Source organism: Wyeomyia smithii, chromosome 3 (assembly GCF_029784165.1).
Source record: "Wyeomyia smithii strain HCP4-BCI-WySm-NY-G18 chromosome 3, ASM2978416v1, whole genome shotgun sequence".
Taxonomy (NCBI): domain Eukaryota; kingdom Metazoa; phylum Arthropoda; class Insecta; order Diptera; family Culicidae; genus Wyeomyia; species Wyeomyia smithii.
Genome location: NC_073696.1, coordinates 256860645 through 256876054, shown reverse-complemented (window position 1 = coordinate 256876054; position 15410 = coordinate 256860645). Strand labels below are relative to the sequence as shown.

Here is a 15410-nt window from a genome sequence, read left to right as displayed (position 1 = left end):
CTTATTTTCCAATCAGTAGTAATAACTTGCAACAAATCAAGCTTTTCGAGCATCTGTTTCGGATTGTTATTTATCTCACAACAAAAAAGCACCCATCTTTCAGACCACCTTCGTTCTTTACACAGCAGCATGAGTTTGATTTCAATTATAACGTTTATTACTTTATTGGTTCAAATACATAACTAGTTAGACTCTGTTTTTTTTTCTGTTGTGTATGTTGTATGTGCGTATGTACGTGTGCCTCTGTCTGTCGACTTTCTTCTTCTTACGTGTATAATTCAATTTGTTTTCCGCCTAGAGGGAGTAATTCAATATTGGGGCTCGTTTTATTATTTTTTTATTCTTGTTTCTTCTCTTCGTTTCTCGCTACGTTGAGGGTGAGTATATTATTTATCTCAGTAGGTTTATAATGGTCAACATATCGGCTCTAAAATCACATTCAGTTTTAATCATGCAAGGAGTTTTTTTTTTTGTATTTAGCCTACTACGGGACAAGACTCGGGAAGGAACTCTAAAGCTCTGTTTGTTTTTCTTTTATAGTAATCTCTTAAATTGTTAATCTCTACGGTAGTTTGTTTATTGGTTTCATTCGGTGTTCTTGTTTGCAACTTTGTTTCGTTTTTTTTTTGTTTATTGTTGAGGATTTTCGATCATGTAGGTTTTAGGTATTTTATTTCAATTTTTCATAGCCGATATCACGCAGTTAGGTCATATTTAATCGAGAAAGAGAAGCTTGTCTTCACAGTTGGGTAGATTGAAAGGTGCAAGTGATAGCCGCTGCTGAGTGCTGTTTGCATCGAACATTTATAATCGTAAGGCAGTAGACAATTTAACGTGTAAAGCTCAGCGGTTGTCAATTAGGGAATGATATAATTAGCAAAGAGTGGGATATTCTAATTAAAGAAATAAATATAGCAAGCTTCGCCTTGCTAGTCTAATGTGTCAACCTCATTTGATTAAATATTCGACAATTGTTGGCTTAAAAACAGAAACAATTTTAATAATCTATTCTCTCTCCGTTCTATTATCCTCGATTGTATTATGCTTCTAGCCTGCATTCGACTGATTTCGTACGATTCTTCGTCACATATCCGAAGATTTATCAATAAATATAGACTTTTTCCCCTAAGGGGATTGATCGGAACTCGATGCTTCTAGATCATGGAGGTGGCAACTACTACTGTAAAACATTCAGCACATTGAAAACGTTCTTAACACTCTATCAGCTATGATACAGAAAGCAAACAAAAATCGCTCACTCCGAGCATCAACTGTACAACGGAAGGAAAATGTGATAAAAGTGAAAAATAAACTTAACAACCAACGAAAAACGATGTGTGTAATGATATATTCTTTCAGTTTTCGCTTGCGATAGTTATCATATAACATATAGAACATTACAATAAAACCTTGTTTCTCTGCTTGGCCATCGGGTTTCTCTCTGTGTGTCGATAAAGTGCAGCTCATCAAACGAAAACGGTCGAGAGAATACGTAACATAAAAATAGCGGTGCGCGATACACAACTTAACATTCTACGGATGTTCAATTCAGCAAAAAAATAGTCACGAAACATAACAACAATAATAAAAAACTAAACAATGAATCCGATCTCATTTGATTACCTTGGGGTACGGCATTCTAATCCCCACTCGTTTCGTAACTTTTCCTACCGCAACTTGCTTAGTTAGTTTGTTTTTGTTTTAAATCACATTTATAGCTTTCGTTTCTCAGTTTCTGTCGATATTCCGTTCTGTACGTACGTTATTGGACTCGCTCTTTTGACAGGTGCTGCGCCTGCGAATCAATGTAAACGCTTGGTTTCCGGTTTGAACTTCACTAGCCACAGTTCGGACTCAAACCAAAGCCAACACGGGGAATAATGTCTTTCCTAATTTCAACCTGCGATATTTCTGAAGGGCCACGACGGTTCGATTCTCTCCTTTTCACAAATTTATTAGACTAGATACACTAATATATTCTTACCTCTCATCCGTTGTTTGTCCGTTTTTGTTTTTCCACGCGAACATGAATGTGTGTGTGTGTGGGTGCATTGAGAACTGGACTGGTTTATAATCATTGAGTAATCATCCAGGGTACAATAATTTGCGTTTGGCGTTACCATGCTTTAATCCACTTTTAACCGATCCTTACTTTTTCCGTGCATGCATTAGAAAGATACAATTACTTTTGAACTCGAAACCTAGCTTTTACAGCCGCCGGTTTCGGTATACCTAACTATTCCGAGTTCACATTTGAGTGTCGTTTGTCTTCTTCGCGAGTGTTTCATTCAAGCTTTTTTTTCTTCTTTTTGTCAGTTTTTTCTTTCTCACTAATAATGGTTCATTTCCGTACGCGACCTTTTGCCTGTTTTATGTTTACTTTCTTTCTGTTTGACGGTTGTGGTGTTACAGTTGGTGTTTTAAAAATCCATTTGTCATGACTTCCTGGGTGGCGTTGGTGGCGGTCGTGATTCTTTGGGAATGTTCTCATATACTGAAAGAAAAGAGAGGACATGGATACTAGAATATCAGAGCTCACTTTGATGATTATGCCTATACATATTTGAACTTTAAAACTTTTGAGAACAATTCGACTTTTCTTAGCGCTTTTGGAATTTTATTATCAAAAAATGTTTACTCTATCTTGTTCAATTTATAGTTTTTTTGTGACTTGTATAGCAATTTAGGCAATTTTACATGTTTTATCCTAATGCCCACAACTCACCTGATGAAGCATTATTCAAGTCAGTCACAGCCCTCGGTAGTGGTAATTGTGAGTCAGATGTTGACCTGCAAAAAAAATCACTAAAAATTAAAATAATGACAACAGCAAACGCCATTTAATTAGTTCACTAAAAGCGATTAAATGATTAGAAAAAAACAGTACGGAATCTCCACAAAAAATAGTCACTATCGAAATAACGCAAGCCCAAGCTACAATCTACAAAATCCACTACTTTAAACGAATTGCGAAAGGAAAAAAAATAAAAATCGAACCATACGATCGGTTCATACCTAGTGGTGTGATTATACGAGCGATTGATTTGCAAGTCTTGTCTAGTGTTTAGGCCAAGTGTTGACAGTGAGGCCGGTAGGGGCGACCGCTGCAATTCACTGCTATCACATGCATATCTGTGGATCGGCGGGTTGGTAGGAGAACAAGAAGAAAAAACGAGGAAATGGGAGAGCAAGAAAGAGAAATAATGTGAATTATCGGAAGAACAAACACACGCACTCTTTGCAATCAAAAAAGAGCAGCAAATCGGTAGCGATTGTGAGGCTGAATTGGCAGTAGTAGCAGTAGTAGCAGTAGTATCCGCCAATAGTAGAGCTGTTGTTAACTAGACTAGCGAAACCCCTGAATGTAGACAACATTAGCTGTCTAGTTCGTGATCACTGTCACGTCACGTGATGTGAACTCAGCGCTGTGTTCCACAGCAGTAAAGCTATTGCCACTTAATATTACACACAACAAAAAATGTTAGATACTTAACAGCTAGTTAGTTAAACACAGATACAAGCAACCAAGCCAATGGATTAGATTAGAACCAACCATGAGGATATCTCCGCGGGTAGATGTCGCGCTGTTCGACGGTAGGCGACAGCGATGAAACTTTTCAAGGTCACACGAATTAGCACATTTCCGCGCGCAACAAACCTGACATACTAATTAGCTTATCATTCGACTGAGACTGCCCACGCATGTGGAATTCCCATTCAAGCGAAATCAAGCGAATACAAACAGTACCAGTCTAGAGCTAACCTAAGTTTTATTTTTTTTTAACAACTTCTGTGCATGAGCTGAGGGGCAAATAACTAGAAAATGTAGCTATCGAAATTGAATTTATTAAGTCCATTCTGATTTACGCTGTTGCTTTCTTCCTGGTTGATGGGCTGAGGAGTGGTGCTTTTATTAACAGTAATATCACACAATGGTTGGTTCTTAACATTAGAGCATGGCTGATGCAGTTTTACTTGCTTTATTGCGCTTAAATTGGTTATTCTTTTCGGTTATAGCTCTTCGAGTTTATTACAAAATTTTGATTGCGTTTGGTTGTAACGTGTCAGTTATAGAATAAGAACTATCTACAAAACGAAACCTGTGTGGGATGCTTAAAATGGCCAAAGAGAATTACTCTGCTAAAATCTACGCGATATAAATACTTAAATTTTTTTTTTGTGTTTAATTCGAGCAAAACATTTATAGCTACTACACAGTAGTATTTCTCGCGAAATGAACGCTTTGCTAACATCTAGAGTGAACATTCGATTTGGCAAACCACACAGGTTATAAATTAGCGAGATAGAGAAAGAGGAAAGGGCCCGGAGGGAAGTTTGAAAGCTTTCCTCGGACGGGCCCCGGCCCCCGGTCAGAAGCCGAAGGTCACACGTAGATCTCGTCCACGTACTTTATGTTGGTGTACTCCCGGCCGACTTGGAGGCTCTGCTGTTCGGCCCGTTTACGTGTAAACAGCGTCTGGATGTAGTGCTGCACGGCAAAGTACACGAACTTGTACTGGGCTTCCGTTTGGACCATGCCGGAACGCTGCGAACGGACCATCTGGATCGTCCGCTGGATGTCGATCTCGCAGTCCAGACCTAGAAAGTAGAGGGATAAAAGTGGTTTGAGAATTAGTGACGTTACTAGTAGCAAACAGTAATAATTAAAATGGTATTATAATTATAAGTTAAATTCGGTCAAATTTTTTGTGGGAAATTCCTGAGCAACCCTCAAAAAACAGGTACACAAGGAGTACTACTAATTTTCCATCTTTTTTCACAAAAATCTATAATCAATCAGTTTCCAATGGATTTTGTTCTTCCTTACAGCAATCGATTGGAAAATCGGCTATGCGTCCACGAAAAAAAGTGTAAAATTTCAAGAACCAATCAATCAAATGGAGCCAAATTTGCCGTTTTGCCAATTTGCCCCAATCTGTTCTAGAAGGGAGAGGTTTACACGAATGAAACACAAATTTCTGCACAACTCGAAAACTAATCGAGCAACGATATCTTGCAACAGGCGGTTTTTGGGGTCAAAAATACTTCCATGATGGTTTGACAACCCTTCTTTTCTGGAAGGAAGGGGTTCAATACAAATGAAACACAAATTTCTGCACAACTCGATAACTAATAAGGCAAATGAAACCAAATATAGCATGTGAAGATTTTTGGGGTCAAGAAACACTTGAATGGTGGTCTGACACCCCTCAATTTTCTGGAAGGATGAGGTTCTATACAAATGAAACACAAATTTCTACATAACTCGAGAACTTGGCATGCAAAGGTTTTTGAGGGCAAGAAATACTTCCATGGTTGTTCGATACCCCTCCTTCTTCTGAAATGAAGGGTTCCCATACAAATGAAACATAAATTTCTGCATGACTCGAGCACTTATCAAGCAAATGAAACTGAATTTGGCATGTGGAGGTTTTTGGGAACATGAAAGTTTTGTTTAACGATGGCACCTCTTCCTTTTTTGGAAAGTATATACAAGTCATAACTCGGGAGCAAATGAAACCTACTTTGTTATGTGGAAGTTTTTGGTGCAAGAAATGTTCCTATGATGGTTTGACATCCCTCTTTACTTTGGAAGGAGAGGGGAGGAGAGCTGAAAACAACCGTAAGTAACCAAAAATCACCCAATGATGATGCACAGAAGCCATAAATCGACCTCCGATACTATTTTCTAGTCTAGTCTAGTCTACACTAACACAGCCAGTACTTGAAATCGACCTCCGATACTATTTTGAATATTAAGATGGCGACTTCCTGTTTCCCGGGAAACAGCCGAACATGACCAAATACCATCCAATATGGATATATCCGGAACCAGAATGCGCCCAGAGGCCAGGAATTGACATCACAAGTCATTTTGAAATCCAAGATGACGACTTCCAGTGTCTGGAAAACAGCCGAAAGTGGCCAAATACCACGCAATATGGGTATTTCCATAATCGTGATGATGCACAGACACTAAAAATCCACCTCAAACGCCATTTTGAGTTCTAGGATGACGACTTCCAGGTTCTGGACAGCTAGTTTAAACTAAACAACCAATTACTACCATTCTTTCTCAGCACAGTCGGGCACTAAAGTATACCAACCATTTGACTATGTAAACAACTTGTTGTTGTTTTACTCGCTCGAATGAACAACGACATCACCAGACGTATAGCTTTCGGTAGTCACGTGCAAGCTTCTACATTCAGAAATTTAGTCTTCATTGGATGATTTACTAGAAACTGGATCTAGCAGCAAGCAGAGTTGCGGCCCAGCAGGCGATGATTTCAAATATAACACAACCTCCCATAGCGTATACGCACTTTTCAGCGCCTCAAATTATTCAACAGAAGTTAGCAAATGCCACTTTTATCTTTTTACCTTGAATGCATTTTCCCCAATATATTCTTGCAAATAGACAGTTCAGCTGAACTTAGTATCATGAAGAAAGCACTACTTTACACTATGTATACATTGAACATTACTTTTGAAGTCAAATTGGTTGAAATTTTTGCAATGATACTTTTATACCGTCATTTTCAAGATACTTTTGGAATATATTACAGTGGAAATGAAGTTTTTCTTATATTCAACAAGCATGAGCTGAACATCAGAAACGGATCATCGGTGGATGGTTACTGGACCAGAATAAATTCCGAGTTCCAAAGGATGCAGATGTGGATTTGGATAGAAGCTTTTTTGACAAAAAAGTAAAAAAAGTTAAGTAGTGTGACAATTATGCTGTTATGTACGCTATGTGACAAAACAATTTTAAATTTTTTACGACTTTTTTCAAACAAACATAAGCATATGTTTTCAGATGTAGAAAGTACATACAATTGTAGACATTTCCCAATAAAAAGCACGAAATCCATAAAATTTCGAATTGTTATAACTATGCGATCACAGGCACAGTAGTTATTATTTTCCTGCCACTTGATAAACCAAAATATATTGTGTAGTGGGAGTGATAAATAGAGTTATTTTTGAATCAATCTCTTTTTTTAAATATAGCAATTTAAAGCTATGTCCATTTAAAATCCGGAATGATAAAATCATCTGTATCTCGGTAACGGATTGATGTACAACTAAAGTTAATACATCAAAACAAAGGTAATTCACTGTAATTTGAGGAGTATCAATTCAAAACATTTATCTTCGTTTCTAATGAAAATTCGCACTTTCTTCTTTATTCCTCCCATCAAACGCTGCACACCTTCGGAGTCAAGTTCCTTGGTACATTTGTTTCACATTTTGGTTACCTGAGTCGCGTCCCGAGCCATTATTCCATTTTTTTAAGCTTCCGCTTCATTATTGCCCAAAATCTCTCCATGGGCCGAAACTGCGGACAGTTGGGTGGATTTATGTTTTTATCGATGAAATCTACGTTATTAGTGAAATTGAGAACTGGCAGCACAGTTAACTAGTAAAATATGTTCTGATACCTCTCCGCTGAAGTTATTGATTTTTATGTGATTTTTAGGGCTAAACTGCCGGTAACCGCAAGTCAGTCCCATCTGTAAAAATGTTAAAACGAGAAAACAGCTTTGAAAGATATTTCATTCACGCTCAGTTATCACTTATTTATGATGAATTATTTTGACAACATTCATGCTAAAATATAGTTTGCATACTAGCCCGCACTAATTACGTTATAAAAACCATTGATATAATTGATTTTATGATTAAAAACCTTGAGTATGACTGACTTGCCGTTACATTAAATAAAGTAACCGCAAGTCAGTCACATTGCCATGTTGAAACTATAGTGCGTGTTGACGTGTTGTTATTCGTTGCCGTGGAAAACTGTCATTCCTTCGCTGTTAGGAAGTATATGTCCATGAGAACCTTTTAAGAAATGTCGACTTTGGAAAATCTCATGATGTACGGAACCGATGAAAGCTAATCCGATGATGACTCTGATAAAGAAACTGAAGCCGGGACTGCAGTTGGTTCATCCGACAACAAATGTCAAGATGATCCAAATTTGAGGTTCGAGGATCACCTTTGGAGATTTCTTGGAACGATCCCATGGATTCTGATGGAAGTTTTTTCGATACTCAAGATTTTGCGGATAGATCCACGAAGAAGCGAACCAAGAAAAAAAAAATTGACTGGAATTCGTATTAGCAGAAAATTGCTTCACATAAATTCATCACCAATTTAACCCTCTAGTGCTCAATGCCGCAATTTGACGGGCTTCAGTCAAACCTCTAAAAAGCTTCATTAAATACTTGAAAAGTGTTTATAATGATTCCTAGTGATTTTACCGAAGCCCGTCTAAAAACTAACTTGGGCACTAGAGGGTTAAACTAAAAAAAAATCCCAGTAAGTGATAATGATTACTAGATAACTTATTTTCATCTTAACGGTCGCATCGAACTCCCTTTTACTCCCCATTCATTTTACTGTTGTATTATGCATGTTTTCTTTGTAAATCGGGACTGACTTTCGGTTATTTTTCTCCTGGGACTGACTTGCGGTTACTTTGCCTAATGTGACATTTCGACTTGGTATTGATTTCCACTTTTGTTGAACAAACCACTATTTTTTATCGGTACATCTGAAAATATACTCAAAGCTAGGCCAAAATACGATGCTAACTCAAAATTGACAAAATTACAGATGGGACTGACTTGCGGTTACCGGCAGTAAATATGTTGTAAAGTGTAAAGATGTGTCGTGTGATGCTATATTCAAGTGAGAAAAGTGAAGATTCAGTGATTTGATGAACACAAGTGAAAAATTTATCATGGTTTTGAAACCACAAAACCGCAAGGCCAGCAAAATGGTGTATGTGTGAGTGTTAACTCTGTGCGTCGCGCAAGCGTGCCGTGTGTCAGGCGAATATGCATGGTGATGTGAGCGAAAAAAAAGGCGAGACAATACTTGAAGAGCGCTGAGCGTTACGCTGTGATGTGTCGCTTGGTGCTGGTCGGCGTCTGTTTCGTCGGATTCACCCAAATGGTTCAGATGAGTACTAGTTTTCTTTTTGTCAAACATTAGATATGTGATGTGTGCCCCGTAAAATAACAGCAGAGGCGAATGCTCATGACGAATTCGTTTTCGCGAGTTTTCGCGACGATGCTACATCGTCCCGTACTACATTTTGCAGCTTAAAAACGAACAGCCAAACGAAATGTCATTTTTTTCGTACGGCCTGTTGCCCCGGGTGTGATCCGGGACAAAAAAGTTGTAGTTTGGTGTAGTGGAACGGGAAAAGCAGAGATAATTTTTGTTCAAGGTACAATGGCCAGTAGTACATATTTGGTTGGCAGTATTGGCTTGTCTGAAGGCCTTGCTTTTTTATCGATACGATACAAAACAGCAACAGATAATGAAAGTTGTACATAAAATTTCATGATTTTACTAGCTTTTGAGGAAGTATTGCTATACATGGGCATTTCTAATAGAGCATTCTGGAGTCTGGTTGGTCGACTTGAGATGAGTCCTTGACGACTATATTCCGATTTTGATTATTTTGGCATTTTGTTAATAAACTTGGGGCTTTGTTTTGTTTCATATTCATGTTTGATATTTTAATTTTTAAAGCTTTGAATGCATGGAACTTTGCCAATTTTCATATTACGTAGGTAGCTCTCTCAGCTCAATCATAATATTAGATAATTCATTTAGGCGTATTTTAGTTTACTCAAGGCATTTTACCAGATATTTCGCGCGCGCTATTGTATTTAGACCTAGGTTAACCATTTCAAAAACATTGATATTGCGTGGCCGCGTAAAAAAATGTATATCTCATCATACAAACCACGCACACGTGTGCCTAGCCTAACAACATCTTTCAATGTTCGTTTTAACCGGATTCGAATCACAGAACACAATGCACTTCTGATGTCTGCTAGACTAACTACGCTAAGATGTAATGTTTGTTAGTTCAGCTCGATTGTAAAAATGAATATATGATAACTTTTATCCCTCTCAAATAAACTCCACAAATTTATGAATGACCCCAGCAAACTTCCTATGGTATGTCGGTAAAAATAAGATTCACATCGTGTAGTATAGCGTTTTACAGTTCACTGAAATATACCATTTACTGACCCCAACAGCATACCGTCGTTCGTGATTTAAGTTAGTCTCGAATCAGAAAACAACAATTTTTTTGATCTATAGAAATAAATAAATTTAAATTTATATAACAATTAATGCGTGGTCCCTACAGCATTATTAATGTCTGCTAGTTTAAACAGTACCAAATATAAATAAACTGAACGCGCCTCTCTAATCAGCCAATCGAACGAAGAAAAGCTTGATAGAGTCGGGTATAAAATATATGTATGATCGCATCACTTATCAAAGTGAGTCCTGATCCAACGTCCCCTTCCCTACTAACAAAAACCTCCTTCCTGTGACCTTTTTGAAGATGCAGAGGTAAACACGGTCTTCAAATAGCAAGGGTCACACTTACATTCCTCCCCTCTTCCTACCTGATTGCAAGGACGTGGCCGGCGTCGTTATTGACCCTTCCAAGTATTGAGTCACTAAAACTTGTACAATGAGAATGGTCGGTCACTCCCAGCCCCATTCAGTTGATTCACTGTGCAATTTTACTGATTCGGATCAATCACGGAGTGCAACCATTGATATGTGCAGTCAGTCAAGCTAAGCTAAGAAATCTACGTTATTAGTGAAATTACTTTAGTGAATTCAAACTCACTTTTCTCTAAATTTGTACATGCTAGAATAAATCTTTCACCATCTTTGGATTCAGAATACGTTACTCTAAAATTATAGAGCTTTAAAATTGAAGAGCTAAGTTGAAACCTACCGTGGGAGACATAGAAAATCAGGTTACCATGGAAACACGTACTTTGGTGAATTCTCTCATTTTTCTCAAAACGTTTGCATGCTAAAATAAATATTGCATCGCGTATGGATTAAGAAGACCTTATTTCAAAAATGTAGAGCTTAAAATTTAAAGTACGATTATTTTATTTGAATTTTTATGAAAATACGTAGTTTTGTGGTTTTGCACTGAAATAATTTAGAAATTCCAAAATTCATTCCTACATACCATATTTCATCCACCTGACATGATTTAATACATGGTGCAATTGATACGTATGAAAATTCCCAGTGTTTGCTCAATCTGTTTGAAAAATCAGAAAAAAAACACAGACATATTTGCGTCCCACCAAAACGGGGAGCGGTTCAGAGGGGTGGGACCTTCACCAAAACTTAGAGCAACTATTCCCTTTGAATAAAATTCTAAGTTTTCCCAAATCGACCGTTCCAGTGCTGATAACGAGCATTTTCAAAAAAAAATTCCGTCCAGGGTCTTTACGGGTTAACAGCAAACTGTACTATTGAAGAACATAGATCCTTGTTATCTATTTTTGTCTGACGACACTTTTCACAGTAATGGGAGATCGGGAATTGGCCTTTTATTTATTTATTTTTGAAGCTGCGATCCAAGCTTATTTAAAAGAAACTGAGGTCACCTTTTCTAGGCTAGCAACGAGCAAAAACTGCATTAAGGTGGAACGTTGTTTAAGCCACAAATGACCGACTTCGAACCACCACTTCGGCACAAGACTTATGCATCACCCGTAAAAACGCTATTTTATGTTTACTGTGATGAAGCAGACATTAATTAGGTTTTCACAGGGAACGCATTACTACTTTTGAAATTTCGAAGTGGTGGCTCGAAGTCGTCCATTTGTGGCTTCAACACGGCTTCAATTTTACCCGTTATGGACCAGGTGTTAGTTTTATCAAAAAAAAAACTTTAGAATTCTTTTAAGAAAAACTGAGATAAGATTAACATATTCGGTTTTCTGTATATGATATGGGAATGTTTGGTACAAAAAAAAACATACTAGGCACCCCTTCACTCCAATCCCGTAGGAAGGGGAGCGTTTCGCGCAAATGTGTTTGAAAGCACATTTTTTCATTTTTTTTAAAGCTGAAAGAAATACACAATACAAAGTATTGATAATAATATATTTTAACATATGACATTGTGTTTGTTCCAGTTATCAATGTTCTGCAAGCTTTTTTTATTAACACTTGAGCCCACTGTTCTGTACAACTAACAGTGAAAACTCGGTTGTGGAAATGTGAGTTTTTTTTCTTGCTTAGAACAATACAAGCCCGCGTCATCAAAAACCGGGATCTAGGTCCAGTCCATAAAAGTTTAAGCAAACATTGATATTAATTTTACTCTCGGAAATTAATTGAATTAAATCTTTTTTGCCTCTAAAAAAATGTTTAAATTTTACGTTCATCAAGCCGAACTCAATTCCACGCTGTTTTACAACTACAAATGAACAATTTCGGGGTGCTAGAAAGTGCCATTGGTGTTGTCCAAATAGTGACATCCGACAAGTCTGTTAATTTTCTGGCCATTGCAAATTGCCATTTGTCGAGATGGTTGTTGTTTTCTTGTGTTATTTCTGGCAGCATTTTTTTTACTTCATTTTCAATAGAATTTCCCGAGTTCTGCCATTGCATATAACTGGTTCAATTTATGTTACATATGACCAAATGACCCAATGACAACAATAAACAAATTTCAATGAAATTTCTAATCTACAAACTTCAAACTGGTTCGATAATCAAAAGTCGATCGCATTCAATGAGAGTCTACTTCAAGGACTATTAACGTTTCAGGGTGGCCACTCAAAACTCGAAAGTAAATTCCCGGTTTTTTCCCGGTTTTTCCCGGTTCGTTCAAATATTTTTCCCGGTTATTTGTACTTCTGAATTCTGCAGTTTTTCATACAGTCAAGGATTAAAAAAGCATGACTTTCGATTTACATCATAATATGCTCAAAGTCACTTTTTAAACGTGTTCAGGCATATTGCAATCTAGAGATATTGTTGCAGAAATTTGAGAAATGTGACGGACGTCATCTTTTCCAAGAGGATAACGTTTGCGGTAAAAAATATGGACAAAAATTGTCGATTTTTCATGGATTTACCTTTAATCGTCCTAACAACACTACTCATGCATCATCAATCACAGTAACCCATGATTTAGCAAAAAAAAAATTGACAGCTCCATCAGTCAAACTATAACTGTGATGGCGAAAAAAGTAAAGCAACTCCGTTCAGAAGTGTGCGTTCAAAGAAAGGTACCCCGCCGCGTCAAAAACGGACATCGTGCGGCACTTTGTGGACGCCGGGTATGCCCGTTCCGGCATCTACAACAATTTGACACTATTGAATAACGATCAGAGCATCGAAAGAAAGCCTGGTTCCGGACGGCCAACGAACCTGAGCGACAAGAAGCTTCAAAGGATGCTGAAGAGGAAGACCGAGGGAAAAGTGGCTAAATCACTGCGTGCACTTGGCCGGGAGGTTGGTGCATGCAGTAAAACAATGAAAAAGTATCTGGAGAACATGGACATACATGTCAGGAAGCGGCAGTCCCGTTCACTGGTCTCGGAGCTACAGGCAATGAGGCAGCGACAGCGGTTGAATAAGATGATCAAGTCGATTTTCTCGGCGAATCGCGACGTGGCAGTGGTGATGGACGACGAGACCTATCTCACGCTGGATGGCGAAGATTAGCTGGGCCCTTCGTATTTTACTTCCCCACGAAGGAAGTGAACACCGAGGTGTAGTTTATTTCACAGACAAAGATCCCCAAGAAGGTGCGGCTGTGGATGACAATCAGCGAGAAAGGGATGTCAAAGTCGCTTTTTTTCGCTCCGGGCTGGCCGTGAGCGGGGAAATTTATAGTACGAAGTGCCTGCCGGAAGTTGCGTCGTTCATCAAGAAATGGCCAGATTTGGCTTCGGCCCACTACTCGAAGCGATCGTTGGAGGAGATGGAGCGGCTAAATATCGATGTGGTAACGAAGTCGGCGAATCCGCCCAACGTCCCCAAGCTGCGTCTCATCGAGAATTTCTGGGCAAACTTGAAGCGCAAGATCTATTTCAACAATTTCGTCGCGAAAACGGAGGAGGAATTAATAAATAAAAACGAAGAAAGAGTTTAAAAACATGCCTACACGCATGTTTCAAGAGCGGGGGCCTGGGTTCGAATCCCACCGCCGACATAGGTGTCGATGGTTGTGAGGTGGCGTGATCCACTCACAACCAACCCAACTGGTCTAGATTCAATCCTAGCCGACACCGGGAGATTTTCTGAGGCGAAAAATCTCTGGGATCACGCCTTCCATCGCATGAGGAAGTAAAGCCGTTGGCGCCGGTCCGTTAATAAACGGGTCGTGAGTTAGAGTCCTGGGTGTGGAGTCGCCTCCCTGGGCGTCGGTGATTGGCCACAACAGTGGCGGAACTAGACCGACGGAAAATAAGCGAGAATAAAAAAAAAATACACGCATGTTTTCGTCCGCCATGGCGAATGTTTCGGTCAACTGCCGGAAGGCCGCTCGCAAGGGCGTAGAAATTTTTTGCAAATAAGATAATATAATTACCACTAATGGAAAATTTATCCAACTCAATTATCCGTCTTAGTTTTTTTTTCATCACCATCTGAAAAAAGTCCATATTTTTACCGCAAACGTTATGTTGTCTACAAGTAACTTATAAAGAACGCATATAATACTCATTACCAGAACTCCTAGGCCAAATTAAGTTTGTAGGAACCGTTTTTACCTCAAACACCTAAGATTCAATATATAAAAGAATTATGTTACACGTTTCTTGCAAAACAAAATTTATATTGATCAGACCAATCAGATTCTCACAACACTTAAAACACATTACTTCACATTAAACTTAAACACATTAGCTTCAAGAGCACGGGCCTACTTCCGGGCTTCTTCATCTTGATATGAATGTTCCTTCTCTTTTGTCTTCAACAATTCAACATATCGGCTATGTGAAATGCTAGCGTAATGGATTAACGACTTGGTGATATCAATTTCGTCTCCACCACCGGCATCCTGTACTGCATCGTACACCAACCGCTGGATCAAAATCTTCTTAAAAACACGGTCAAGTTAGGAAGTTTCTTGCCTAAACCAGCTATCAGATCTCTACAGAAAGTATCAAGGCGCTTCTCGCTACGGCGGTAGGAAGTCAGCAATGTCTTCGTCGAATGCAATCTGTCAACTACAGTTCCCGCGAGATTATCTTTGTGAACCATTTGTTCTAGGCAAAATTCGAGCCGTTTGACTGCTACTTCCGGGGAGCTTACCATGGTCAAGTTAGCTTCCAAGAGAAAGATGAGTAAAAACAAAACTGATATATGCACTGTAGGAAATGAGTTGAACATACTGTCAGCCGGGGTGAGATTATTCCATCCAGCCCGTGACCTGTCAGCCATCTCTTCCGGGTCAGAAGACCAGTCTTTCTTGGTCAAGTTTTCTAGGAAACTTATTCAGGAAATTTCGGTTTTGTGATCGCCATGAGGTAGCTGACAATCTCGCCCCTTGTGCTTGTAATATTGAGTGAAATTCCCGGTTTTTTCCCGGT

The 15410-nt window shown here is 38.7% G+C and overlaps 1 protein-coding gene across 10 annotated transcripts in view; it reads right to left on the bottom strand.

Annotated features, from left to right (window-relative positions):
* Positions 1 to 134: 134 nt before the first annotated feature.
* The window catches only part of LOC129732989 (tyrosine-protein phosphatase corkscrew), a 131018-nt gene continuing 115742 nt past the window's right edge, over positions 135 to 15410 (bottom strand). For 9 of the 10 annotated variants that reach the window (XM_055694502.1, XM_055694503.1, XM_055694499.1 and 6 more), the window contains 4 exons: positions 4410 to 4599; positions 3016 to 3132; positions 2726 to 2790; positions 135 to 2494 (listed from right to left, as the gene is read on the bottom strand). In XM_055694502.1, coding sequence (XP_055550477.1) covers positions 2436 to 2494; positions 2726 to 2790; positions 3016 to 3132; positions 4410 to 4599 — 431 coding nt within the window. In that variant the 3' untranslated portion in view covers positions 135 to 2435. The remainder of the gene's footprint in view (positions 2495 to 2725; positions 2791 to 3015; positions 3133 to 4409; positions 4600 to 15410) is intronic. The other variant, XM_055694507.1, reaches the window with a different exon arrangement.